The sequence below is a fragment of the Athene noctua genome, chromosome 2 (genome assembly GCF_965140245.1).
Source record: "Athene noctua chromosome 2, bAthNoc1.hap1.1, whole genome shotgun sequence".
NCBI classification, from domain to species: Eukaryota; Metazoa; Chordata; class Aves; order Strigiformes; family Strigidae; genus Athene; species Athene noctua.
Window position 1 is genome coordinate 51,546,720 of NC_134038.1, and position 27,163 is coordinate 51,573,882.

General features: G+C 41.5%; 3 protein-coding genes across 7 annotated transcripts in view; 1 reads left to right on the forward strand and 2 right to left on the reverse strand.

The window, feature by feature from the left end:
• OSBPL1A (oxysterol binding protein like 1A) overlaps positions 1-9,348 on the forward strand; it is a 75,788-nt gene extending 66,440 nt beyond the window's left edge. For 3 of the 5 annotated variants that reach the window (XM_074899073.1, XM_074899072.1, XM_074899076.1), the window contains 5 exons: positions 946-1,062; positions 1,806-1,929; positions 4,388-4,478; positions 5,373-5,396; positions 8,162-9,348. In XM_074899073.1, the coding sequence (XP_074755174.1) occupies positions 946-1,062; positions 1,806-1,929; positions 4,388-4,478; positions 5,373-5,396; positions 8,162-8,264 (459 nt within the window). In that variant the 3' untranslated portion in view covers positions 8,265-9,348. The remainder of the gene's footprint in view (positions 1-945; positions 1,063-1,805; positions 1,930-4,387; positions 4,479-5,372; positions 5,397-8,161) is intronic. The other 2 variants (XM_074899075.1, XM_074899074.1) reach the window with 2 other exon arrangements.
• A 966-nt stretch (positions 9,349-10,314) lies between these two features.
• CABYR (calcium binding tyrosine phosphorylation regulated) lies at positions 10,315-17,485 on the reverse strand. Its single transcript, XM_074897469.1, has 5 exons — positions 17,003-17,485; positions 16,863-16,916; positions 14,132-14,254; positions 13,226-13,576; positions 10,315-11,530 (listed from the first exon to the last, which is right to left on the reverse strand). The coding sequence occupies exons 1-5, from the start codon at positions 17,148-17,150 to the stop codon at positions 10,959-10,961; spliced, it is 1,248 nt and encodes a 415-aa protein (XP_074753570.1). The 5' UTR covers positions 17,151-17,485; the 3' UTR covers positions 10,315-10,958.
• Positions 17,486-21,891: 4,406 nt separating this feature from the next.
• TTC39C (tetratricopeptide repeat domain 39C) overlaps positions 21,892-27,163 on the reverse strand; it is a 39,013-nt gene continuing 33,741 nt past the window's right edge. Inside the window, exons 13-14 of the mRNA XM_074899077.1 lie at positions 25,593-25,631; positions 21,892-24,937 (exon numbers count right to left, since the gene is read on the reverse strand). Of these exons, the coding sequence (XP_074755178.1) occupies positions 24,848-24,937; positions 25,593-25,631 (129 nt within the window). The 3' untranslated portion in view covers positions 21,892-24,847. The remainder of the gene's footprint in view (positions 24,938-25,592; positions 25,632-27,163) is intronic.

Below are 27,163 nucleotides of genomic sequence, written 5' to 3' on the forward strand. Positions count from 1 at the left end.
TGCTGGCAACAAATGTAGCCAAAGTATTTAAAGCATTAGTTGCCTTTACGTTCAGCTTTACTCTGCAGTAGACTCTGAAATGTGCTGCTGTTTTTAGCTGTGATAGTGACACCAAGTTTTCTTGGGAGAGCCATATTCATTGTCTAGCTGGCTTTAGTTCAGTATTGTAACATATGCTTGTGCGGCAGAATTAATGTCAGCAGCATTGGACCCCAGCTGCTTTAAAGCCGTGTGTAAAAAGGATAATGGTTTAGAACTGAATCAGGTCACATCTAAACTATGACCACCAGTTATTCTCTACTACTCTAGTAACCCTTGTTTTCAGAGTGCTGTGGCTACAGCTGCCTTAGGCTGTATATGTCAGCCTTTGTAGGATGCCCTTCCCAGAAGAACTAACTAATCTAACATAATTAATGTTTGCAGTTTGCCATTTCAGTAGTGTAGTGGTCAATGGAAAAGAAGGTTCCTCTGAGCAAAGAGCAGTAGTGTAGGGCTTCTTTGTGTACAAACTGAAGACAGCTTTCGAATGATGTGCTGGCATTTCTTTGACGTGGAAGGGTGAGGAGTGTAACTTCTATTCTTCAGCTTTAAGGAAGCAGTAAGGGAGTTAAATTTCATGCATGGAAGTGGTTGTGTCTGAGGAAACAGGACATCTCTGTGGTGGAAACCACAGATTTCTTAGCACCTGAACATCCAGATTATATCTACGAAGATGTTGATGCAAGAAATTGTTGGTAGTCTTCTACTGGGAGAGAACTGGAAGTACATACGCTATGTTAATGCTGTTACCCTTCTTCACAAGCATCTAGAAAAGTTTATTTGTTGCTGAAATTATTTACTTTTGGTCAAGGAAATAATTTTATGTGAGTTCCAGTGTTGGAATGAATGGGTGTAAATGATTTATGACTCCAAAGAACTCCTCTTGTCTTTGTGTGCTGCCTTTAGGTGGGCAATACTGAGGAACCAGATGAAATGCCATTGCCAGATTCTGAGAGTGTGTATGTTATTCCTGGAAGTATTTTACTATGGAAGATAACTCCAAGACCTCCAAATTCAGCACAGGTCAGCTGTGCTTCTGCTTATTGGAACTGTGTGCTATCCTATTATTTTGTATGTTCAACACAGAGCAAATCCATCTGTTGTCTTTTTCATTAACAAGTCTCGATTTGCATGTTTAGTGCAATAAACTTTCACATAGTTGTAACACTATAATGTGGGGTCAGAGGCATGACTCTAGATTACTGGAATTTATCTGGAAAATGGGATGCTTCATGTAGCTAGTGGTATGGGGGCCTTCCCCACCTCTTCTCTCCACCCGTTCCCTGCACTGAGGCACCTACCTCGTGAGAAATCTCTTCTGAAGGGCTTTATTGGAGGACAGACACTTCTGTGAGACACTTGCAAAGCCTGCATAGCATGAGTTGGTGTGTGAAGGGCTGTGGAGCTGCAGAGCCAGTGGGCAGAATACAGGGGTATGTGTGCAACAGGAAAGACAAAGAATTGGAAAAAGAAAATGTGCCCTTAGTGGGTTAATCAAAGGGGAAATCTCTCTACAGAGATAGGGGAAGTACCAGTAGGAGTGGAAAAAGAAGATGAGAGAAATAGTGCACTGAGTAATCGGATGCTGGTGTACTTAAATAGAAACACCAAAGATCACCTACACTCTGCCCGACACAGTGTGGTTTTGCTGGTATCATGAACATTTCTATCTTGAGCAGGTAAATAATAAAAAAGCATTTGGGTGCTTAAGAATAGCAGCTAGACACATCATAAAATTACTTTTTATCTTTGTCTCTGAATTTCAGATGTATAATTTTACTAGCTTTGCTATGGCTTTGAATGAGTTGGACAAAGAAATGGAGAGTGTCATTCCCAAAACCGACTGCCGGCTACGACCAGATATCAGAGCCATGGAAAATGGAGAAATAGGTAACTTCAGTGACTTTTTGTTTTTCATTTTTTCTGGATTTTTTTTTTTTAAACTGAGGGACTGGGAAAAAAGTAAATTCCACATACAAGTCGTTAGATGAACTTCTAGAGTAAATAGCTACCCATAAAGATACATCCCTCCATGCTGCAAGACAATAACTCTTTAATACAGCCTTCTGCAGGTTGTGGTATATGCTTCTAGTGAAAGGTATGTCACCCACCTCTGCTGGGGCTAGTTGGGATGGAGTTAATTTTTTTCATAGCAGCCCATATATGGTGCTGTGGTTTAGATTGGTGACCAAAGCGGTGTTGGAAACACATCAGCGTGTTAGCTATTGCTGAACAATATCTGCACAGTGTTGAGGCCTTCTCTGTTTCTGGGGTTGTCAAGAGGCTGGGAGGGGACACAGAGGAGACAGCTGACCCAAACTGACCAAAGAGACATTCCACACCATATAACATCGTACTCAGCAATAAACTGTTTGTCGGGTGTAAGTAGCCATCGCTTGGAGACTGACTGGATACAGATCTGCTGGTGGAAGGTAGTAAGTGATTGCCTTTGCACCACTTTTTCCTCCTTTTTTTTTCTTTACCTTCACTTACTAAACTTTCTTTACCTCAAGCTGTGAGGTTTTTCTGCCTTTGCTCTTTGATTCTCCTTTAACCCGCTGGGGTGAATGGGAGTGAACAGGTGGCTTGTGGGTGGTTAGTTGCTGGCCAGGAACCCACCATACCACCTTTTTGCTTGTGTTCTTTCATATAAACAAGAATCTTAAACATCACAATGCTATGCTATTTAGGTTTAGGCCCCCTGCTGTGCTTCCTAGTCAAGCCGTGTAATTGGAAACTAGTCTAAGGAGACAGTCTCTGACCATCAAAAGAAAGTATTTGTGAACTTTTCAGTTCTCTGTTTCCATCAGCCTGATGCAAAAGGATGTGTCAGTCCTGAGAAATGCAGTCTAAACTATTTATGTGAAACTGCAATGCCAAAAAATACACTTAATGCAGAATTATTCTTCACTGGGAGTTGAATGCTTCTGTTGTGCTAGAACAGTGAATTAGAAATGCATTATGATACTTTCAGTGAGTAGATATAGTCTGTTTTTTAGAAACCTCACAGAGGTGTTTACTGTAGATGCCATGGAGTGAAAAGTATCCAAAAGACACTGGTCTTTTATCTTCTGACATGTGACTTGGTGTTAAATACTTTGATATGGTGTGAAACAGCCTTTCTGGCCTTCTTTTGCTCCTTTGTCGTTGGCGTTTTGAAATGAAAGCAGGATGGCCAGCTTTGTGGTCTAAAAACCTGGGGGCTCTTGCTTCCTCTGGATTGCTAAGTAATTGGGGTAAGTCATGAAACCTCTGATTCAGTTTCACCTATGTAATAGGGCAATGACTGGGACTACTTCTGATAAATAGTCTGAGATCTAGGTATGAAAAACAGTGACACAGGCATAATACAGTGCAGCTGTACTTGTGCGTGGGGGTTCTTTCTTCTCTGAAACTGATAACCACTTCTTTGAGGCTTTTAGAGAAGCGTATCAGTGAATTCCCACAACCAGTCTCTCCTGCCTGTACAATTTTTTTGTGGCCAGCAGGATAGACATACTTGGTTCAGAGCATCCCCAGTAATTTGTCTGTCTAAACTTGAAGTGCAAATAACTATGCTGTTAGCAACAGACCCTATTGCTTAACTATACTAACAGCATAAAGTTTGTCTAGCAGATAGACTGGTACTACGCAGTGTGTTAGTAGCTGACAAGGTAACTGAGAGTGGTTGATAGTCTTCCAGAAATTATTCTCTCAGCTACTTCTTCCAAAGATGTTTCTGAAATGCTTTTTGAGGATTTAGGTATGAAAGAGATCACCCTTTTACCTAATCTGCTTCTTTGACCATCCTTTCTGCCAAATAGAATAATTGTTCTGCTTGTTTAGGACCGTGACCTTAGTGCTATCTTAGTGCATTAACAAAAAAATGAAGGGATACTGCAGAGACAATCCTTTGTGGTTTGGAAGCGAATATTCTGAACCCTTGCTGATCAGTAGCTAGGCACTAGTGACAATTTACCCAAACATTAAGAAGCAGCAGGTGGCCAGACTTCTGAAATAAATCTAGCATATCTCAATCAGTTTACCTACTGACATAAATTCTAGGTATGCCACATCCCATAGGTCATCTTTGCTGTCACATAAACACGTTTTCAGGGTCCTCAAGCCATGGATAAACATATATTTAGCAGTCTTAAAGACTGGAATTCCATTGGCTGTTCTTGTGTCACAGCTGGCCTGGCTTTGGTCTTAGACTAAACCAGAAGCTATTCTGTGTTATGCAGAAGGCTTTTTAAATGGACAACTTGTACTTCCCGTATTTATTTGCTAGGTCAGGTGGAGTAATGTCTGTGTCTTATATTGCACTTTGTCTTCTGTATTTTTATTTGTATGTTTTTATTCCTTCAAGATCTAGCTAGTGAAGAAAAGAAGAGGCTAGAAGAAAAACAAAGGACTGCCCGCAAAAATCGTTCCAAGTCAGAAGAAGACTGGAAGACGAGGTTAGTGTGCTTGCCTCTGTGTGTGTAGTTATATAAAGGTTTTAAACATCCAGGTTAACTGCCAGTCCACGCCAGTGATGTGCCATGTTGTGTCAACATGAAGAGCCGGTATCATGAGGTTTGGTGGTGCCACTGTTGTGTTTGCCGATTTGGTCCCTGCAGGCTTCCAGAGAGAAGTGTCAGGCTTGGTTTCAGTTCCTTCCATCTCACTGCTTGCACACCCGTATCCAAATACAAACTGTCTTGTCTTTTCTGAGCACCTCTTGGTTCTGACACAAAAAAGATGTTGCCACTGATAGCTGCTTGTAAGGACTGTTGTTGCTGATTAATTTATAATTGCCTCAAATTTGCATGCTTGGCCAAAGAGAGGAGGAGATGCTTCCTCTGGTAAACTTGATAGCTTATTGCCCATGACTTCTCAGATCAGTTGCTGTGTGCTGGTAATACTGTATTCCCACTGCATACAGTTATTCTCAAAGTTGGTGAAATTATCACCCAGATATCCCAAGTCATTGTGTCCTTTCTGAGAGGGTTACTAACTACAGAAGTTAGAAGAGATAAGGGAGAAATTAGCTTACAGGATGGGGTGGTTGGTTTTTTTCTACTATAATATGAGAGGGGTCAGTTGGGAGCTCTTATGCACAAGCTAAGTAGAAACTGTGAAAACATGACCAGATGAATCTAGTTTGACCAGATAAGGTCTTAAGTGTAGTAATGAATCGGTGGTCTCTTCAGGAGAAAAAAAAAAAAGTAGGGCTAAACTCTCTAAAAGTAAGCGAGCTTCATCTCTTCCCTATTAACTAGCTATTAATATACCCAGACACTGCGAATTAAAGATATTTAAAATGTCTGTTTTGTAACTATAAATCACTTTTTTCTTTTTTTCAAATGAAGTCACCCATCATTCCAGAGTCCCAGGTTTGGACATGTCTGCCTTTGTCTTTTTTCTGTGCCTGCTCTCCTGAAGTGTTTGGGTTGGTTTGCCCTGAGACTGGTGGAAAATAACATCTTTGTAATGCTTCCAAGTAAACATGTTAAGTGCTGGACAGCCTTGCATCTCCTTCTTCCTTTCCTGAATTCAGCGTGGTTCTACCTCTCACCATGTGTTTTCAAAGCAAAGGGTAGTTACACTGTGTTCTTCCAGTTGCCAGAAGTAGCTTAAGGTATAGCTCGAAGCACCTGAGCTTGGCATTGGAAATAGGGGAAGTCCCAGGGAGCAACTCAGAGCAGTGTTTTTTGGTTGTATAATTAGTGCAGACACCGTTCACCAGGTTCTTCAGTTGCCGTTATGCATGTACTGTAGACCCGCTCAGCACTTTCCTGGGATATCCCTCAAAAACTCTTCATTTTCCAAGATGTTTCTGAAGTTTTGGCAGAAAATTCCTAGTGTCTGATCTCTTTAGTAGGAATGCCAAGTGTGACTGCCTCCAAAGGATGAACGTAAAGTGTTGTGCTTCAGGGAAAACAAAAACATGCTTTGAAGGGAAACTTTTCTACCTGTTCCAAATTCGACTGTAGGTCTTAATCTGCAGTGTAATATAAACTTTGATGTAAACTGCTGCAATTTCCTTGCCACGGAAAAACAGAGTTCTTACTTTGTCTAGTAGAGTTCCTCCCTTGTAAGACAATTCTCCAAAGTGCCTAGTGATTTTTTTCTCTTTAAATTTTGAATCCACTTTAGAAGTGGGTCTTGGTGTTTCTGAAGAAGTGATTCATGTTGAACACCTAATGTTTTAGAGATTGACCAGTAGTCTTAAGTCTCATGTAAAAGACCAGTTCAGTTCTGAAACATGGAAGTGGTCTGTTGCTTCTGATGGAAATCAGTCCCCTCCTCCCCCCATCACTTACGTGACTGGATTATCTGACTGCTTTGGGTCTCCTGTGTGTCTCAAACTTAGTTCTTCCCACCTCCTTTCCCTTTCCTATTGAAGTAGGTGGTCACTGGAGGGAGGGGTACATTGTACAAGTGTTGAAGACACACTAGTGAGGTGTTGGGTAGTAGAATTCCTTAATATGAGAGACAAGGTGACTGTGCTTATAGCCCTGCCTCTCAGCAAACTCTTTGTCCTCCGAGTGAGCTGCTGTTACCTCTGAACTCGGAGGTGAACTAGATGCCTGTGCACAGCATGCACCAGTTACTTGGGAACAGCTGACTCGCCCTGTGTTCAGATGATGCAGTAGTGAACTATGTGTGGTGCAGGGGTTGAATAACTGCTGTTGACTTCAGTTCACTTAACCAGGGTAGCAGGACAGCCACTGAAGTGTTCAACTGTTCAGTTTATCACCATGAAGACAGTACAAGGCATTTCTTCTGATATGCATCTCAAGTCTTCTGAGCCAACCAAGACTTGCCTATTAGCTGCCCTGCTTTGGAACACAACACTGCAGTGCTGGTGGCCTTTATCCTTTTGCCTTTTAAAGACATCAAGTCACATCTAAATGTGCCTTAATTTCTGTTCTGAAACCTTATGGTACCCTAGAAGGAAAGAGACAAGTTAAAACGGGCTGCCCTGCACACACATGATTTACTTGAGTGCGTTGAAGCTGTAGTGAGGCATATAAAGGAAGAACTGGCTTTTGTGGTCAGTGAGGCAGTGAAAGCAAGCTGCAGAGCTTATTAACCACAGAAATGGCTTCTAGCAAGCTGACTTGTGCCACTAACACGGCTTGGCAAAATACGTTAAAGTGCTAGAGGTCTGGTACAGTGGAGTGCATGCTGCTGAGGCAGAAGGTGGAGTAAGTGGGCCCAAACAGAAAGTGGTGTTCAGTAAGAGGCAGCAGGATTGCCAGAAACAGGCGTGGGAGGGGAGGAAGGAGGAGAAACTTCTGTGCTGTGGTGATTTGACAGGGTTGTTCTCACCACTGGGGGATACTTGCCAGTAGTATGGCCTTGTAACTGCACCTATTTTATAGATAAAAACTGCCCACCAACCCCCCGGTTATATACACATGCAGATACAATCTCTGTGTGTATATACACAGTGTCTCCAGATTAGGTAGGAGGGGAGAGGGAAGGAAAGAAAGATGAGGCTAAACTTCAGTGATCAACAACAAATTTAGCAAAAGCTTGCAACTGTCTTCATGCAGAGGAAGTCAGCCTTCTGGCAAGCCCCCCAACGCCAACAGTGTAATGCAACACAGTTATGGTGTAACAAGCCAGGACTTTTCCTGCAGCCTGTGAGTGATAGTTTGTCTGCACTGAGGGTGGTTGGCACACTTGTTCCTGAGTTAAGTGCATTTCAAAATGAGGTGTTAAAAAAAAAAAAAAAAAATTTAGATCCTGGGAAATAATGTTTTTCTGTTTTCAGGACTGCAGTGCTTGTGGTGTTTACATGTCTTGCAAAAACTTACTGCTTATGCATGCCAGAGTGATTGTTCACAACTGCTTTGAAGTAAAACTGTACCTATCCTTTTTTTTTATGTGATAGTCTCATCTGCTTCACGTGACAGAATACTAGTGTCAGTAACTTCATGTAGGAGACATTTAAGCAGTGTGGCAAGTGGGGAGATCTAGCCACAGAAGATGGCTTTAAATTCACTTACGACTTTAAAACCAAGAGGGCTCCTGCAATCACAATAATTAATTCGAACAGTAAACTGCTGAAGATGCAGCAAAGCAGTTCTGAACTTCCATAAAAGTGTGTGTTGATAGCTTCACTAACATGCTGTATGTTTCCTTGCAGATGGTTCCACCAAGGCCCCAATCCCTACACTGGTACGCAGGACTGGCTTTATTCTGGCAACTACTGGGACAGAAACTACTTTAACTTGCCTGATATTTATTAAAATGCAATAAGGAGCCTATGACTGATATAAATAAGTCTTAATCTGTTTTAATGTTTTTCTTTGTTTTACTTATCTCCTGAAAAAACCTGATCTGTTATCAAACAGAATATTAAGCATCTCCACAGTAAATCTGGTGGTACATGATCTGCAGTCCCAGAGGTAGGGGAACAATTTTTCTGGCTGATGGTGGGTCCTGTGTGGACAAAGTAAGATGCTGTGGTTTCGAGCTGCCCTGTTTGATGAATACACCTATATTAGGTTGTGGTGTATGAGGAATAGAACACCTTCGGCTGTTCTGTGAATACTTTCTTTCGTAGATAACATTGGCACAAGTAAAACTGGTTTTATTTATTGCGACATGGGAATGTTTAAAAGCACACACAGTAATTGCAATATTCTGTTCTTAAATGAAGAAGAGTGTGTCACTTTTGTAAAGATGTAATTTTTCATAAAGTGACTTTTCTTTTACTGAAGTAACTCCCTTGAATCCTGAGCTCTGGTCAGAGATTCCAGAAGCGTTCCTGTCTCTGGAGCATTAATGCAGTTGTTCAAGATGGTAACATTACTCAGAGGTATTTATTCAATGTTTTGTGCAGTGTGTTTTGAATTTTGCTCTCCTGTTTTGCTACCAACCTTACGGTTTAAGGAATTAAGAGCCATTTAAATATCTACAGATTTGATTTGAACTGCACACTAGTAACAGGTTGTTTTAAAAGAATCTGTTTCATGCACTAGAAGTTCTGGTGCCCAGCGCCACTGCAAAAAAGCAAGAACCTAATCAGTCCAGGACCTGGTGAAACATGGCAGGGGGGACAGGACCCGTGTTTGTACTGTGCAACTGCCTGGGAGGAGAAAGTCTTGTGCATTTCAAAGGTAGTACAGCACCTCAGTGAGGCCTCCTGTGCACAGCTGCTTTACCCCTTTTCAGTGGGGTGCATTCAATCTTAAGAGTGTAAGTTTATATTGAACTGTGTACAGAGCTTCTAGAGGGCAAGCTGCTCCTTGTACAATATTTTAACTGCTGTCTGGAGGTTAGTGTTAATTGAATAATTTAATTGCTACTAAATAAAGGCTTCAGAACTTCTTGCATCTAAAGTGAGTGATGTTTGACAGCACTGACCCTACTCCCAAAGCTGCTGCAGAGACCTTGCATGACGTGTGTCCCTGTGCTTCAGGACCTGCTTTGCCCAAAGCAGAACAGTCTGCTTATGGGGGTTGGGATGGCTGGGAACTGAGAGCTTGTGACTGGAATAGGCAGTAAGGCTGCAGCTCTAACCCCGAGAGCAACTACTGAAACCATGAATAAGGCAGGGAGATGGCTATTTTTATTCTGTGCACTACTACAGTTACCCAGGTAGTGCCCTGAGACACATTTGCGTAGATGAGGAAGAGCCTCTTCTCTGGCAGCCTTTCATGGGAGGGCCTAGTTCTCACACTGGCTGGTAGATGCAGGAATACCTGCACTGTCTCTGGAAAGCCTCATCTCTGCCCTCAAGCCTCTACTCTGGCCAGCGTTTCTTGAAGTCTCTCATAACTCCTGTGCAACTCCAGGTGGGATTCAGAGATGTGTAGAAACAGTCTAGCTGTTGGGTCAGTGCTTCAGCAGGTCCCACAGCATTGAACACTCAGTGATAGGAAAAACAAAGCATTTAGTTCCTGCCTGCTCACCCAGCTCCAAGAGGGGGAAACCTCTACACAACATCAACTTTTTTTCTTTTGTTCTGAGCAACTTCTGTTTCCTAAGAACAGATGTATTTATTTTTCTAGACCTGTTCATACTTCAAGAGTCTGGCATATTTAAGTGACCATACCTGTAGTTTTGAAACCTCTAAAGCAAAATAAAGGTAATTTTTCTTAACCCCTCCCTCAAAGCATAACCTCAGCGGTCCTCCTCAATAAAGCTGTAGTTTGAATGAATTTGACCATGTGTGAGAATAATTCCTTCCTCTAGTTGAAAGCATGACTGTCCTCTTGCTCCTGCCTTTTGTACACAGTTCCTTCCTGGAATATAAACCCCAGCAGTAGAGACTACACCTGGTTACACTGACCTAACTTTGGCTCTGTATGTCACCTGTCCATGTCCCTGGGGCTTAGACATACACCATGTTTGTACACTGAGGAAGCCGTTTCATCTTCAGTGAAATAGATGCAGCAGATGCCTTTGTGGTCATAATTCACACAAAGTTAACATTCAGGATTATGTGCCGTATTAGGAAATTACAAAATGAATGACAATGCAGTTCAAATTGTTGGCTTTTTGAAGCATTTGCGTTATTTGATTTATTACAATGTAAAGTCCATTTCTCCTGAACTCTTTTCTGAAGTCTGCACAGCCTCTCTTCTCAACCTGTTTGAAAAAATAACATTAGCTCAGTAGAAAGTGTGCAGCAAGAACTACTTTAATTGCTACCTGAATGCACTCTAAGGTGAGGGTACTTTGCCACATTCTGAGCATTACACAAATGCTAAAAGTTCAGGCTGCAGGCATAAAGGTGAGATTAAAAAGTTGGTTACCCAGAGCAAGACTAGTACTAATTGCAAAGTGTAACAAGCAGAAGGTGGCATAACAAGTTATGGTTATAACAAGTAGTTTAACCACTGGTTTTAAACCCTGTTGTATTTTGAAAGGGGTTAAATTAAGCTTTCAGTAGCCTCTCTCTATGCAAGACCCATGCAAGAAGAAAGCTTCCTTCTTCAGGACCCTGCTCTGGGAACAGGGCCTGGTGTAACAGTGATGTGTCCTGCAAGAGCATTTATACCTGTGCGCTTATCACCAGCTGCTGAGCCTTTCTTTGCAGACATCACATCATCCAGAGGGATGGCAACTGAGAGAACATGGGCTGTGCACGGCTTAGCCCCAGTTTCCTCTGCAGACTGAGAATTGCAGCTTGCCATATCCATTTCCTCAGCAGCTGGCCTGGCAACTGGGACTGCAATGAATCTCCGCCTAGCACCTGCATGGCTAGGAAGAGGTTTCCAGTCCTGTGTGTTCTGAATGTTAGGACCCACTAAAATGAAAGGTGGAGCATTTTCCCTCTTGCTTCCTTCTTGCATCACATAAATTGGAGCAGATACATGTGACAACTGACCCCACTGTTGATCTTCCCCCCTGGAAAGACTGAGGGTTGCCTGGTAATAAGGACCACCAACTCCAGCAGGAGGAAAGGATGGAGGTGATTCTTGACCTTGTCTCAAGTCAGTTAGGCAATAGAGGGTCCACACATTAGAATGTGGTTGTAGCTGTCCTGCTTCACTTGATGCCATGGCTACAAAAATAAAAATAAGAAAGCTGGTATCAGGAGTGGTGCATTCCAGTCATATTGTAAAGCCTTATGTCTACTCCAAACGTACCTACACGTTGCAAAAGCAAGCATGTTAGAGAGGACAGCTGGGATAGCAAACACTGTTTGGTCACCTGCAGCCTAGAAAAAGTAGAACTGTTCATAGTCAAAGTAGAGGCTCTTCTGGGTAAGCATTTATCTGCTATTTCTGAAACTAAAGTTTGCCAGACTCCCCTAGAAGTTTGAGATTTTTTAAAACAACTGCCTAAGCTCAGCTCTCCTCTACAACACGCTCTGTCCGGGCCTCACAGCTGTTCTATTCTCCATCGGGCCTGGGATGGGGCTTGCACAGATTCTGCAAGGGAGACTCTGGGCAGGGGAGCTCCACCCTGGAGGGTTTCTCCAGCTGGGCAAGGGAGGAGCTGGGTGCATGTCATCACAAGGAAGAGATGCTGGTGAGGGCCTCACCAAGAAAGATGAGCTCTCTCCCTGTTTGTGAAACTGATGACCAGTGCTTAGCCAACTCAGCCCAGCTGCAGAAACTCACCAAGCTCAAGACAGCAGAGGCAACCACCACCATTTTTTTCCTAAATGGAAAACCTCCTAGGTCAGTGCTGGAATATGAGATCTTTCAGGAGAGGAGAATCAAAAGTAGGGCTCCAACTGGTCACATCTCTTCAGCAACAGGGCACACGTAGCACATCCTTGGCCTCCAACACCTGATTCAGAAAATACAGGGTGTTTTTGAGCAAAATCATTTGGCATCCATGGGCACCTTCCCATCACTCTTATCTGTGTGTTTGCCCACAGAAGCACAGGAGTCCTGCCCAGAGCTAGCCCCATCTCTTGGAACAGGTAGCAGGGAGATCAAACTTGGTGCACTGAGGCCAAGCAGACAGTGTCAGTACCGTAGTTTTTTAGAAGTCGTCTCTACCCTGCAGCACTGACATAAGTGCTTTTCCATTTAGTGACCCCTGATGAAGCTGTAGAGTCTGAAGCTAGCACAAGAAGATGACACAAAGACCCAAACTTTCTTACCTGACAAGACATAAACTTGCTCAGCTGATTCCACTTGTGCTGTAGATTCCATTATCTCAAGATGGCACACAAAATCATCAGCAGATGGACATAATGTTGTATCACTTAATCTCTGGACTGTATTTAAAGGCTGCTCAATCTTTAACAGATAAGCTGTTTGGTCTGTGAAGGGAATTATTATTTTCTGTGGAAACTGTTCTACATAAGGTGGAACCTCTGCATCCGTAATCAGCTCATCATCCCACCACAGTGACACAACCTCAGTGGTCGAGGTAACCTCACCTTCCTTGCAGGAAGGCACAGCCTTCAGTGGATCTTTAGGAGAAAGTGGTGGTGGTGGTGAAAGGGCTGATGGTGATAGTTCTTCCCACGAGGGGACAGAGGAAGCTTGGTTAACATCATTTGTCGAGACATCAGCTTGGCTGTCTGAGGGCCCCAGTTCTCCAGCTATGGAGGACTGACTCCACACTCCTGATTGTGACCTGACAGCCTCTACAGAAGCCTCAGCTGCTGGGACGGCAGAAGCATCTTCAGGAGCACCTTCTACTGGTGTAAATTCATCCTCTGAGGCCTGAGAGTCTTCGTGAAGAGTCTGCACGCTGGTTGCCACGTTCCTCACAGAATATAAAGAATCACTGTTACCTAGCACGTGGGCAGCAAACTCAGCAGGGACATACACCAGTTCAGGTCCCTCAGGGGATGAAGCTCCATCAAATCCAGGGGGGGAACTGCTTCCTACAATGGAACTGGCAGTTGATGGGTGTTGAGTTACTCTGGAGCTATATTGAATATCAGGTTCTTCAAGGAGCTGGTCTTCCTCTATGTCGGTACACTTGTCCATTCGCTTGGGCTCCCCAGAAAACAAAGTAACTGTGTACTCTGATGTCTTCTCTTCCAATCTCTTATTCTCGTTTTCTGCAAGGTAAAGAGCACATAATGGCAATACACAAGAACTGTTTCCATTTAAATAAAATTGAATGATTTCAGCACCAACTCAATTAGATGATCTAAACCACATTTATGAGACTTCCCGGGTTGCAGAGTAGGCATAATGTAAGGAGAGGGTTTGCTGCTTGCCTATCAATAAGGGGAAAGAAAATTCAGAGAGCAATGGTACCACTTCAAAACCCAGGAAGCCTTGACTGTATTCCTGATCCTGTGGTGATGACTACATTCTTATCTACTGCCCACAAACATCACTACACTTACGGGTTAAGAGAGTAAACCTTTTACATTAAGCACATCAGATAAGCCAGTTGGAAGACCATGGCTCCCCTTTGCAACATGTCAAAATTCTTTGGATCCATACAAGTTATTTTAGATGTATTGATAGTGACATTTTAGCTTCCTCAAGAATCTTGATTAGTTGAACTGACAGGTATCCAAGTGAAGAATAGGGTAAGACGTGAACAAGTTTTAGATACAGAGTGAAAAATGGCTCCTAGATTAGTTATCAAGGGTGGAACACAAGAAAGTACCTGTGGGATCAAAACAGCCTTCCATCACATGGTTAACAAAACCCCTCTACACTGGAAAAAAACAACAAACCAAGAGGTCTGGTTTCTATCATGATTAGCAAGCGTTGGCCAATATGTAAACCCAGCACAGTAGCAGAAGAGGAGTCTGATATATCATCACTGCTCAGCACTGAGCTGTTTTCTGAAGTCATGACTGGATGAGATAAGAAATTATGAGAGAAACATAACTCAAAGGATGACAGAGCTAAATCGTCTCTGAAAAAACATTATTCTGACTGTCATCCCAAGCCAACATAGACCCATTTATAATCCAGCGTCAGTATCGCGCAATGCCACAGAAAAGAAAGGCTCTCTTGCAGCTATACAAACCAGCGAGATACCTGCTGCTGCACCACCAGTCCCAAAACCTGTGCTGGCACTGTGGGCAGGGCCCTTCAGAGGAAACCTTGCTAAGGAATTCCTCTCTGATCATCCCTTTGATCAGAGTTATGTGATCACACAGTTATGGGACCACACAGTAGCAGAGGGACCACACAGAAAGAGAGGGGGACCTGTACTGGAGCTCGGTGAACATGCAGGGGTCAATTCACAATCACATAAGCAAACCTCTGACAGGCATTTTGAGAGAAAATTTCTGCATTATTCAGCCGCTCTCCATCATACTTGAAAAGTCATGGCAGTCAAGCAAAGTCCCCAGCGACTGGAAAGAAAAAGAATATCACACCCATTTTTTAAAAAGTTAATAAGGAGAACTCTGGGAACAACTGACCCCTCAGCCTCACCTCTGTGCCTCATAAGACCATGGTAGAGATCCTCCTAGAAAATATGTCAAAACATATGGAGACGAGAGGTGGTTAAAGACAGTCAGCACAGCTTCACCAAGGGCAAATCGTGCCTGACTAATCTAATGGCCTTCTATGATGGAGTGACTGCATCAGCAGACAAGGGAGGAGTTACTGATGTCATCTACTTGGACTTCTATAAGGTCTTTGATACAGTCCCCCACAACATTCTGGCTGCTAAACTGGAGAGAGATGGATTTGATGGATGGACTGTTAGATGGATAAGGAATTGGCTGGATGGCTGCATCCAAAGAGTTACAGTCAACGTCTCAATGTCCAAGTGGAAACCAGCAATGAGTGGTGTCCCTCAAGGGTCCATGCTGGGACCAATACTGTTTAATATCTTCATCAGTGACAGAGCTGGATTGAGTGCACCCTCAGCAAGTTTATGGATGACACCAAGCTGGGTGGTACAGCTGATTCACTAGAGGGATGGGATGCCATGCAGAGGAATCTGGACAGGCTTGGGGAGGGGGCCCATGTGAACCTCATGAAGTGAGGTGATTCTCCCCCTCTACTCTGCTCTTGTGAGACCCCACCTGGAGTACTGCGTCCAGTTCTGGGGTCCACAGTACAGGAAAGACATGGACCTACTCGAGTGGGTCCAGAGGAGGCCACAGAATTGATCAGAGGACTGGACCACCTCTCCTATGAGGAAAGGCTGAGAGAGTTGGGGCTGTTCAGCATGAAGAGAAGGCTCCAGGGAAACATGTCCTTTCAATACTTAAAGGGGGCTTTAAGAAAGTTAAAGACTTTTTACCAAGGTCTGCACTGACAGGACAAAGAGCAATAGTTTTAAACTGAAAGAGGGTAGATTTAGACTAGATATCAAGATTTTTATTTTTATTTTTTTACAATGAGGGTGGTGAGGCACTGGCACAGGTTGCCCAGAGAAGCTGTGGCTGCCCCCTCCCTGGCAGTGTTCAAGGCCAGGTTGGACGGGGCTTTGAGCAGCCTGGTCTAGTGAAAGATGTTCCTGCCCAGGGCAGGAGGCTTAGACTAGAGGATCTTTAAAGTTCCCTTCCAACCCAAACCATTCTATGATTCTATGATTATGCAAAAATTGCTGTGTTGTATCAACACCACATTTGCAAATGCACCAAAATTGAACCTTTGGTGATACTTTAAGTTGCAATGCAACATCCAGCAGTCATTTTTACCAGAAGAAAACTGCTTCAAATGCTGAAGATTTAACTTTTTTATAGGAGATGCTAAGCTAGGAATAAGATAATAGCACTTTCTGTTCATAGCTGGGGCTTCTATCCTTGCTGTAATTACCTTAGTGTATAGCTCTCAATCCATAGAAAAAGGCTGTCTCAAAGTACTGTCTAGTTCCAGGGTTACTTAGAACCCAACTTAGGTCACCTTTTTGAACAAAGGGGATATCTGACGTTGCTGACACAATAGTCAGACGACGGAGACCTAAACCAGTGGGGCAGATACAAACAGGCTGTGGACTAGACAGTGCACCTGTATCAGTGCTCCCACATAACCTTCAGGAGGCACTATGTATTCCAGCCCTTACAGCCAAACCCAGGGAGCAGTTGAAAGCTCCCAGCACTTCCCAAAGGAATCATCCCAGAAAAACAAAACATCTTTTTATAAACAAGGAGATACAATATCTATTTGCAAAGAATAGGTAAGTGTAAACTCACTATCTGCTTAGGGGTGATAAATTGCACTGCAATATCCTTAAAATTAAAATGACCAAAGGCATCCAGGCTCTCCTCTATACTTGAGGGGAAACTACAACATCCCAGGGGACTAATTCTTCCCACATTAAATACAAGCAAGTGCTTTCTGAAGATGCCTCCCTTTTCAACAGCCCAGTGCCTATGTGCCTCTTTCACATGACAAGATATGGATGGGATGCATCCCATAAATGAAAACTATTTGCACCCATTTGGGTTGGAATATTGTCTCAAAATATCTTAAAAGAACAAACAGCAACTATCTTACCTCTCATGAGCTCAAACTTTTCAACCAGTTCTATCAGATCTAGATTCGGATGCCCTGAAAATAGAAGCAGAAATTAAGCTGGAGTAGGAGAGCACTCCCAAGTAGCTCACCTCTTCAGATCAACACTGGTAGGAACAAACCTTTTTGAAAGGTGACGAGATCTTGGAAATAGAGAGCAAAAAACTCAACAATGTTGTCTGGGTTGTCTTCTATGACAGCCCGGCTCACCCCCTCAAGAAGGGTCTGGAGGCCGCATGGAACAGTCAAACTGATCTTTGAAGACTGCATCTTCACCCACTCAAGTTGGCTTATGGTTTTCCACCTGTACAAACAGAACCCCTTGGCTGAGCGTCTACCGCAGCCCAGTGTGATGTGTCCAACACCAATGGCCCACCCCTTGCCATCAGTAACCCTCCTATTCCCCTTCCTGCACACTCCTTTAACTGAAAGGGGGGTATTTACCACTTGCAGTGACCAAATCCTTTACTCCCCTCTGCACCTTTAGGCAGCAGGAGGCACGTCAGGGGGCCACCCAACTAGGCAACCACAATGTGTGAATTCAAACCCATGCCCTGAATTTCCTTTTTTAAAGATAAAGCCTACTAAAGTACCCCGCAATGAGCCACAACAGCCATTCATGTTCAAGCAAAGAGTTTACAGGTAATTTCCGCCCCCCTCCTCCTCCACCCCCTTCAGTACTTGCTCTCTCCTGCTCCTGGCCTCCTGCTGGGGCCACCACACCCAGCCAAAAGGCCGTGATGTCACAGTGCCCTTGCATCATCCGCAGTGGTGCTGAGGTTCACAGCCACCCGTGTCCGAGCTCCAGCGCTGTGAAATTAGTTTGTTGGTCAAAAAAGATTAGGAGTAAAAGGTGAAATAACACGATTAAAATTTCCCCTTGAGCAGCCAGAGTGCTCCACAGCCAGCTGATGCTCCTGCGTATCAGTGAAGGCTTTCCTCCTGCAATAAACACCTTGATTCCCACTGTCGCACAAGAACCAGTGCATTTAATGGACGTGACACTATTTATAAACACTTTTAATAATATATTTTAAGACCAAAGTACGGTGTTGTGGCTGCCATTGCTCAGGACAAGCAGCGTAACGGCTGTGAGGGTGAGGCTGAGCACCCATGGGTGCTGCCTGCCACAGGGCATGGGGGAAACGAGTGCCCACAATGCTCACACCTGGTGATGCGCTGCCTTTTCTCTCCTCCCACACTACCACAAAACCCGCTCCTGCTTTCTGCTACTGACTTGCCTTCAAGAGCGTAACCTGCTGAACCCACAGTGCAGGCAGAACCCTTCTGAGGAAGTGTTTTGCCTTTGCTGAAATACATTTGCCTCACCAGCAGCAGCAGGCAGTCAAAGCCAAAACATTTCTTCCCGGCACAGAAAGAGTGTAACTTTGGTCTCAGCCTCAGGTTATGATTACACACAATCCAACACTGCAACATCCCTCCCACTGGGTGCACAGACCCATCCCCCGGTTCACAGCCTGGCCTTTTAAGATGGGTGACATACCACACCCAAGGGATTTCAAACCAGTGTAAAAGACTGCAAAATATAGCACCCGAGAAGCGATGCTGTCTGCGAACATCTGGCAGGATCTCAGAGCAAATATCTGGGGACCATAACTGCCTCAGCCACGGCAGCCACTCCCAAAGAGGAACAAGATTATTCCTTAATACACCTCCATTTATACTGCAGAAACCTATGACCCTGAGGGCAAAACCTGAAACAAACCTCAGCAGCCCCAGGGATAGCATCTGCTTTCCAGTACATGTTTTCAGTGGAGACACACAAGATCATTTTCTGTTCCAGTAAAACAAGCCCAACAAAGGTAACTGTAGAGAGCCATATTTTCAAGGGTACCACTAACCGTGTTTCTGAGGATCAAGTCAAGCCATGATCAGGAGTCTGCTGTGGGATAAGAACTTTTATCTACCAACAATACTTCAGATCAGTCTTCATCCAACCATTTACCTACCTGCTCTTGCATTCCTGGGTGTTTGCATCTCTACAAAAACCTGAGGGGAATTCCAGCAGCACTGAAGATTTAAGACTCAAGTATCACTGCTGCTAAAGCATTTAGACTACCTACGATAGCTTCCTTTGAGTAATATATTCATAATGGGTCATTCTAAATTAACAGAATAGAACATCAATTTCAAGTTAGGTCACTGGAAAGTGTATGTTAATGGTAAACTTACCACAAAATGCTTCTTCCATAAAAGAATCCTTAGAAATTAATTTCTCATTAAAACTTTTCACAATAGCTCATCTGTCCTGGTGAGCGACAACACAGACCATAATATTTAAAAAATTGTCTATGAATATGCTATGACTTATGAAATTAGGAAGAACAGCTTTCCTGGAAAAAGAATAAGATATACTTCAAGAATATATACGAGGACTAGAAAACATATCATTTCTGGAGTCGGGATAATAATCTGTTCTGTATGGAGAACATACGGAAGAAACAAGACTTCATAAAAGTGTTAAACACGGCTGGATGCAAACACAATTGTGGTTACTTTGAAACCATCCTCAGTGAATACAGATCAGAAGATAACATCTAAATTTGCTCCTTTTGAAAACTGTCAAAATTCTGGGTTTGTAAAGCTCTGCACAGCAAAGCTTCAAACAGTTTTAAGTATAGATGTCATAAACCACAGAAAAACTTATTATCAGAGGTAACAGAAGCACAAACCTCCTTAAATAATTAAAAAGGCTTCAGCCCCTAATGTAAAATCACGTCTGTCTGAAACTTAAAAACAACTATAGGGAAAACATATCTGGAAACTAATTCACTGTGCTGGAACTTGAACACCGTTACTGAGAGCCATCTAGAGTAAATCCACCATACAAAGTGTACCAGCTATTCCTAAAACACAATTGCCCTTTGGCCCCAAGCTGAGGAGGCTGCCAGCCTAAGAGCAGTTTGTCCAGCTGAAGGCAATTACCTTCTCCTACCACCCTTTGCCCCATCTGCAGAAGTAACAGCTTCCAGGCAATTAAAGTCTTGACAGAGATGGACAGAAGTTCAGCAAATCAAGATCCCAGATACACCTTATTTTTCTGCTAAAAAGGATCATCATTCATTAACTCTTCATGAGATAGCTCACAAGGGGTTAATGAATCACACCAGTTGGGGGCATGTGGGGTGTGTTTTTTGTGGTTTTTAACTGGCAATCTCTTTCAAAGCTTCAGCTAAATAGGCTGAAGAGGACTTGCATTTTTTGCAAGCAACATCTTTGTGTTTCTACCCACCAGAGACTTCCGTAGAATTCTAAGGGGGAGGAGGTTGAATTCATGTACAAATTTCTCCATGCAAACCTTTGTGCTTTTCCTACCAAAGGTACAAAATATCAGTTTTAAGGTATCTTTTATGCATACGTCTGACTCTTTGTCATCCCCTTCATTGGGCCCTTTGCTACAAGTGGGGAAAAGCCTATGTCCCAGCAGCACAATTATCTTTTTTCGATACAGTATAAAATATTGCATCTAGTGAAAGACTGTGAGGAAATTGTTATGTAAATGGTTTTGCTTGGTGAAGTCTGACAATCACACTCTTCCAAACATTCAGCTCAAATGAGCTTTTTATTTTTTTTCCTCTTAACCTCTTCACCTGGGAGCCCTTCTGGGCATCTCCTATAGGTAATCGCAAGTTGCCAAAAAATGCCTGAACACCACCAAAGCTCAGCGGAACTGGCTGGTCCTAACAGATGACTTGATCAGAACAGCATCATGGAAGAAATCGCATCAAAAGATAAACAGCATTTTGGAAAAAGCAGCAATGAAAAAATTAAGGGTAACACAACCAACCATGAACTGACCCTGGTGATTGTAATACTGGGGCTAAACAAGTCATGAAAACCTTGGGTAATAAAGCAGATTCTGAGCAGAGGCAGGGAGGCAACATGCAACTCTAATATGCACCTACCTGAGGTCCAAATATACATAAAATTAGTGGTCAAAATAATTCAGTTTTTAACTCTGAAAAGCCTGCATTGAGTTTCTTACTGTCTCGGAAGAAACGGGGGTGGTGTGGGGAGTTGGAATATCACTTTCTGCCATTAACTAACACTGGTACACTTTTGTAACTTTAATTGAACAAGTGCTGAAATTCAGGGGAAATAAATATTTGCAACATTATGACAAAGTGAAGCATTTTGTAAAAGAAACCAATCTTTTTTCCAGTGCATCTTGTACACCAGCTAATTTATATATATACACACATATATGCAGATAACTTGGTGTAGTAAGAGCAGGTTCTCATACTTTCTGAGTCTCTCTATAGATACAGTGTATTCTAATTGTTCTTTGGCAAAACAAGCCAGAACAGGAACATGCCTGTATATTCCCATCTTCTGTAAATCAGCTTTTCCAGATAAAAGTAGTTTCTGAAGCAGTTTTTTCTAGCTCACCTCAAACAACAGGATATTGTACAAGCATCTGCTCAAACTGTAATTAGCAGAAAAAAATTCCATCCTGCTTTTTTTTTTCCTGAAGTCCTAATTTATATAAAATAATTTGCCATAACAGTTCCTCGAGGATAAAGGACTAGTCAATATACCTGTACTTCTTACTCTGAAATCTGTGTGGAGTCTACTATGTTTCCTAGGCTGCCCACAGAGCCCCTGCTGAGCCAAGGACAGGTGTGCTGCTCAGAGGCCACTGGCTGACCGACTGCCTTAGAAGACAGATAAGTATAAATTTACTTCTTAACGGCAGCTTTAATAATACTTGTTTGGGATTGCATCATTTTTCATGGAAGTGACTGCTACCACCATTAGTACTTCATAATGATGACTGGAAATGGAGTTTGAGTATCAGGGGCTACCCTGCTTCCACTCCACTGGCAGGTTCAATCAGCACCCTCCTAACACCACTTATAGCCCTCCCTATAACAACCCCTAACACTTGGTCTGTGCAAACTCCAGTTACAGAGCGATTTTTAAACACTAGTTTGATCAATTGCTGGAAAGACAATCAGACTCTTGCAAACTGAAAAGCAATTCAATACAACATTTGGGGAATTTTATTTAGGAATAAAGCATAACTAGAATATGAAACAAGCATTCAAAGTCAGAGAGAGAAGAAATTAAAGTGCTTGCTTTAGAGTAAATTAGAAACATTTTCCAAGGTGTAGGAATACAACAAATACAATTGTGTGTGGTTCTTTTTCTTTAATGAAGAACAAGTAAACTCGATGTCTTAAAAATGCATCTTAAACCTTGTTCACTCTACGGTTGATCTCAACATGACACATGTAACTCACTTTCTAAACCAGGAGACTGTAATTATACTGGAAGAACAAAGGCTGAGGTAATTGCTGACTAGAAAACTTTGTTACAGAGTCACTTGACATCCCAGAAGTTTTGCCAATACTTAGTATCATCTTGTTCAGCAGGCCATCAATTAAAAGACAAATCTGAGGAGCAAGGGAAGAAAACTCCTGTCCACATTTCTTTTAATTTTACTCAGAAATAGAAAAGTGCAAGTTCTGTAAATTAACAACATTTACAGTACACCACAATAAATATGCCATCTTGTGACATCTAAAAATTCTAGTTATGTATTTGAAATGAGTCATATTGAGATAAAAACTGCATCAACATCAACAAAAATACCTGACCCAGTAAAGATAGTCTTAACATATTAACTAGCAAGATGCATATTCCATTATTGCTATTAGACCATGCCTCCGAGTTCCAAAGTATAAAAACTTATCAGTTTACACAAAATACTGTTGAAATTTTTCTCATCACAGGCACAATCTAACATAAAAAATAATTTTGACATTTACAATGTAGGAGATTCTCCTATGAGGGGACGAGAAAAAAAATTAATACAGAAACAGGTAGTTCTATTTCAGTGATGAATCACTAAATCCACAGAAAAGCTGCAATTTGCACAGAGCTAAACTGTCATGTGAATATATAGTGTCTTTCCATACCACTCCTGGCCTGGTGAGAACAAAAGGCCTTTCAGCAAGTTCCCTACAATTTGCTTAGCTACCTCCAAGTATGTAGACCCTAGATATCCCAACACAAATTGCATGCAGGTGCTTTTGTGTTCTGAACAGCCTAGTCTCACATTGTATTTAAGCAGTGCATTTAAAAGGAATTTTGTCAGTAACCGTATTGTTTCTAGCCATTTACCCAGAATGGACTGTGTCTCCGATTGCAAAACATTAAAAGTCAGATAGGACAAAATAAGATTTCAAATATGTTGAAGTCCATTTTTAAAATCATTATTTGAATTCTAAGTAGTCACTATATATACACAATATATTGTTTACTAGTCAATACTTATTTGGACTGACCAAATAAGGTTGAACACTGATTTACGACTCAATATTACTGTCAAAGTTGAATTAAAAAAACCCAGCATACTATCTGTAACACACCTATATTATAGAAAAATAAAACCGCTTTAAGAGTTAAAAGCCTCTCCTCTCCTTCAGGGACTGCAACAGAAGTGTTTAACTGCTCTAGGAATGCCCTTCATTGCAGGAACTGTGTATTTCTAGAGAGAAATAGAAGTGTCTCAACTGTTTCATTTGTCCTACCAAATAGGATATTACTTTTCTCCTCCATATCAGTCTTGCTTTAGATGCAACCTCAAAAGCAAATCAATGAAGGTTAGGTGTGGGCAACATCTAAAACTTTGGCAACATACTCTACAAAAAAAGGTAAGGGAAAAAAAAGTTTAAGCTAAGGAACTGTTTAAGGCAACCTGACCAAAGTAAAGATAAGGCTTTTGGATAACTATTTCCAAGGATATCCAGTTTTCTTAGCTTTGCAAAGTAACGTAATTCAACTAACTTTCTGGTCAGATTTCCATTCATAAGATACTTTAAAAAAATATGTACCTTCCTAGAATATGATATTAACTGAATATAAAACACGAGGAGATACTACATAGCACAAGACAAAAGTAAAAAAGCTACAGATGAGCACACAGATGGCCAAGTACTAAAAATTATACGGTCATGATCAAAGTTTTAAGCTCTCTGAGGTATTTCAGTATCTTAACACCACAGGTTTGGAATACCATATAGAGACTTAGGGTATTGTAGTATTGGTATAACTACCAAAGTTAGATTTTTGGTTTTACTTTGTTTGGTTGTTTCTTTCAATACCTTTAAAGGTCACTGCTATAAAGATTCAGCAGCATGAATCAAAAATATGTGAAATTACTGTATCTGGCCTATGTATTTTAACATAATATTCAGAATATTAAGAGCAGAAATATGAACTGCCCACATTGGAACTTCATGTCAAACAAAGTAAGTGTTTGGCTGGAATGTACCAGAAGCAGAGATTCTAAATACTGACATAATTTATATCACAAGTATGTGCTGGGTTGGGAGGGGAGAAATGCAGAAGGGAAGGGAATGTGAAGTTTAAAATTCACACGTTAGTCATCATGAAGACACTGACATAAGTCACTAAAATTTAGTAAGATCTGCTTTTTGTGGCTGAACAGTTTTCCTCCTCCTGTGTATTGGCTAGTGCTTGAAGAAAAAAAAAAATAAGTGTTCTAACCATTCCAAACGTCAACATTTACACCAATTGCTTTTATTGTATTATTCTAATCAAGACAGAAGCGCCCCTCTTGGCATATTTTAGATCTATTTTAAAAGGTAAAAATCACACCTGCCAATATTGTTGAAGTAAATCACGTGTGCTTTTTTAAGCTCACCCACAGAGTTACAAGCAATTGTGTTCAGCTTGGTTTAAACAAAATAAAAACTGAAGAGTTAAAAACACAAGGTCACTTAACCTTCTTCCTGGTTGATTTACTTTTAATTAAAATTGTAATGTTTTCCTAAGCCATGCCAACTCTGACCATACTAGGAAAGTGTCTCTGGCACAAATGGTTTTCAGAAGAAAAGCTGATCTTCCCAACAGCTTTTTCTTCTGCTTCATCTTAAAGTGCAGAAACTGTGGGAAAGGATAACAAGACTTCCTGTCCATCACTGTGGAACTACTTCCCTTAGAGAGGCTAAGGCTGCGTGTATGCGGACGTGCAATCTGTTCTCAAAGTCATAGCCAGTAAATTCCTCCTGCAGAGAAGAGGAAAAAAAGAAAAGGCATAGAACTATTAGCCTCCACCACTTTAGGACATAAAGGTAATTTTACTACTAACGCTTAAGAAGTCATGTTACAAAACAGACGGAAGAAAAGAGATTAACTGGAGCCTACATGTTGCAATATCCCCTCTTTACCCGAAGTAACAGAATTATTACAGAAATTCCAAGCTGGTGAAGAGAGCAAAAAGCTGTTTCCAACATGCTGTTTGGATCCCATGTAGTTGGAACAGCACCTAGGAATTTCTGTAAATCCAACAGCTCTGGAATATCCCCACCTGCTTAAGGCAGGAACCAGTTGGAACAAAGGAGTGGAGAGTTGTCATTTTCAAACTTTTCATAGCCAAATCTTAGTTGAAAAACTTGGCAAGGTTCTAGCACTCCAGGAGACGTCACTAATGTGGGCTCTTACCTATGACTGACCTAGAAATATACATCCACATAACATACATAAGTGTGTGTCATATACATTAATGTATATCTACATGATAATGTTGTAGATTATAGGTAATAGACAGATTATAGGTAAGGGACACTGATACCCTCCTGGCCCCCACCACCCCACCACCCCCCCCTTCTCCAATTACTTCATCTCAGAAAGATAAATTTGAAAATTTTACCAAGTTTTTACCTTGGCTTGGAGAAGTAAGGTTTTGCCTCTTGGTACAGTCTACAAAAAGACAAACATTGTATTAGAAACACATTGCAAACGTTACAGAAAATATCTAAAGTATATGGCCTGGTCAGTCCAGAAGGGCATCTCCCTCTTGAAAACAAGGCACCAAGCAGACAAAAACCTCACAGATTAGGAAACTAGAAACAAATGAAGCATCCAAGAGATGCAGTATGTATTTCTAGTCTTCTACAGAAAAGGAGAAATTACAGCTTTAACTGCAAGTTGCTGCTGATGATGGTGAGCTATAATGTGCAGGGAAACAAACGCAGCTACATATAAATGACTAATTGATCAATAGAGTAATTTTTGTTTTTTAACCAAAGTTTAAGTCAGGAGAAGTTACTGGGATTTAAGCATTAAAAGTTTCAAAAATCTCAAACTCTTAATGAAAAACACACATATTTTCAGATTAATATTTGCTATTGAAAAGCTCGTGTTTTATTTCTTATCCTATAGTCCATTTTTATTTTAAGCCTTACAAATAAATTAACTACCTGCTAAGTAGACTGAAAAAAATGTTTTCTTATTCAAATATATTAATAAAACCATATGTATTTATATTTGTTTAATTACACTCAGCATCTAAAGCATCTACAAAAAACATCCTGTAAACTTCTTGATGTAACCATATTAAAATCTTAAAGAACTTGATTAGCACCAAGTTTAAAATAACAAATCAAACACGTACTTATGAAAAATTTTGAAGTAAACTTAATAACAGCATGCTTTTTATGCCAACATGCATATTCATATCTATATCTGTTGCTCAGGTCTATACTTCTCAGGTAAGTGCAATTTATACAACCCTATTCCCTTCTCTTTCTTAATCCTCACAGAGCTCTCTCATGACACCTCAGCTAGTAAATGTAATTTTCTATAAACAGCATCCACTTGCCTCTAATTCTAGTTGTTGCTTTTCCCCATCCCACTTTACTGAAGTCACACATCATTTACGGCCTAACAGTCTGAGTGCCACAAGAGGGAGTTTCCTGCTTGTCCTTCATATACTAAGAGCTTCCATAGCTTCTCAGTACAGCTACAAGCCAAGGCTTATCCAGTCCTCAAACAACCAACATGAAGCATGTTTGGTTACTGTGTGCAAACATTAAATGTAAAGCAGGGAGGAGAGCTTCCACATTCTCAAAATATTCAATTTTTTTTTTTAGACACTTAATTAAATTTAAATATGAACATGCAAAAAAAAGCAGCAAGAACATTACCAGACTCAGACATCCCTACCAGGCATCAAGGTCCAGTTCCAAGTCATAGGGCAGTTGGGTTTTCAGAAAAGAACTATTATTTTTAAAAGCATTTTCTCTAGTTTTGTCATGATAATTTTTATTGAAAGATTCTCCTTTCCTTCCCTTCCCTCTTTAACAGGAAGGTTCAGCTCAGACTATTAAATCTGACAAGATTAAAACCAATTGAAACCAGAATCTTAAGAACATGAGATACTATTAGCCCTACTACTTTATACACTACATACAATGATGTGGGAGTTCAAGCCATTACCCTGTAACCACTTC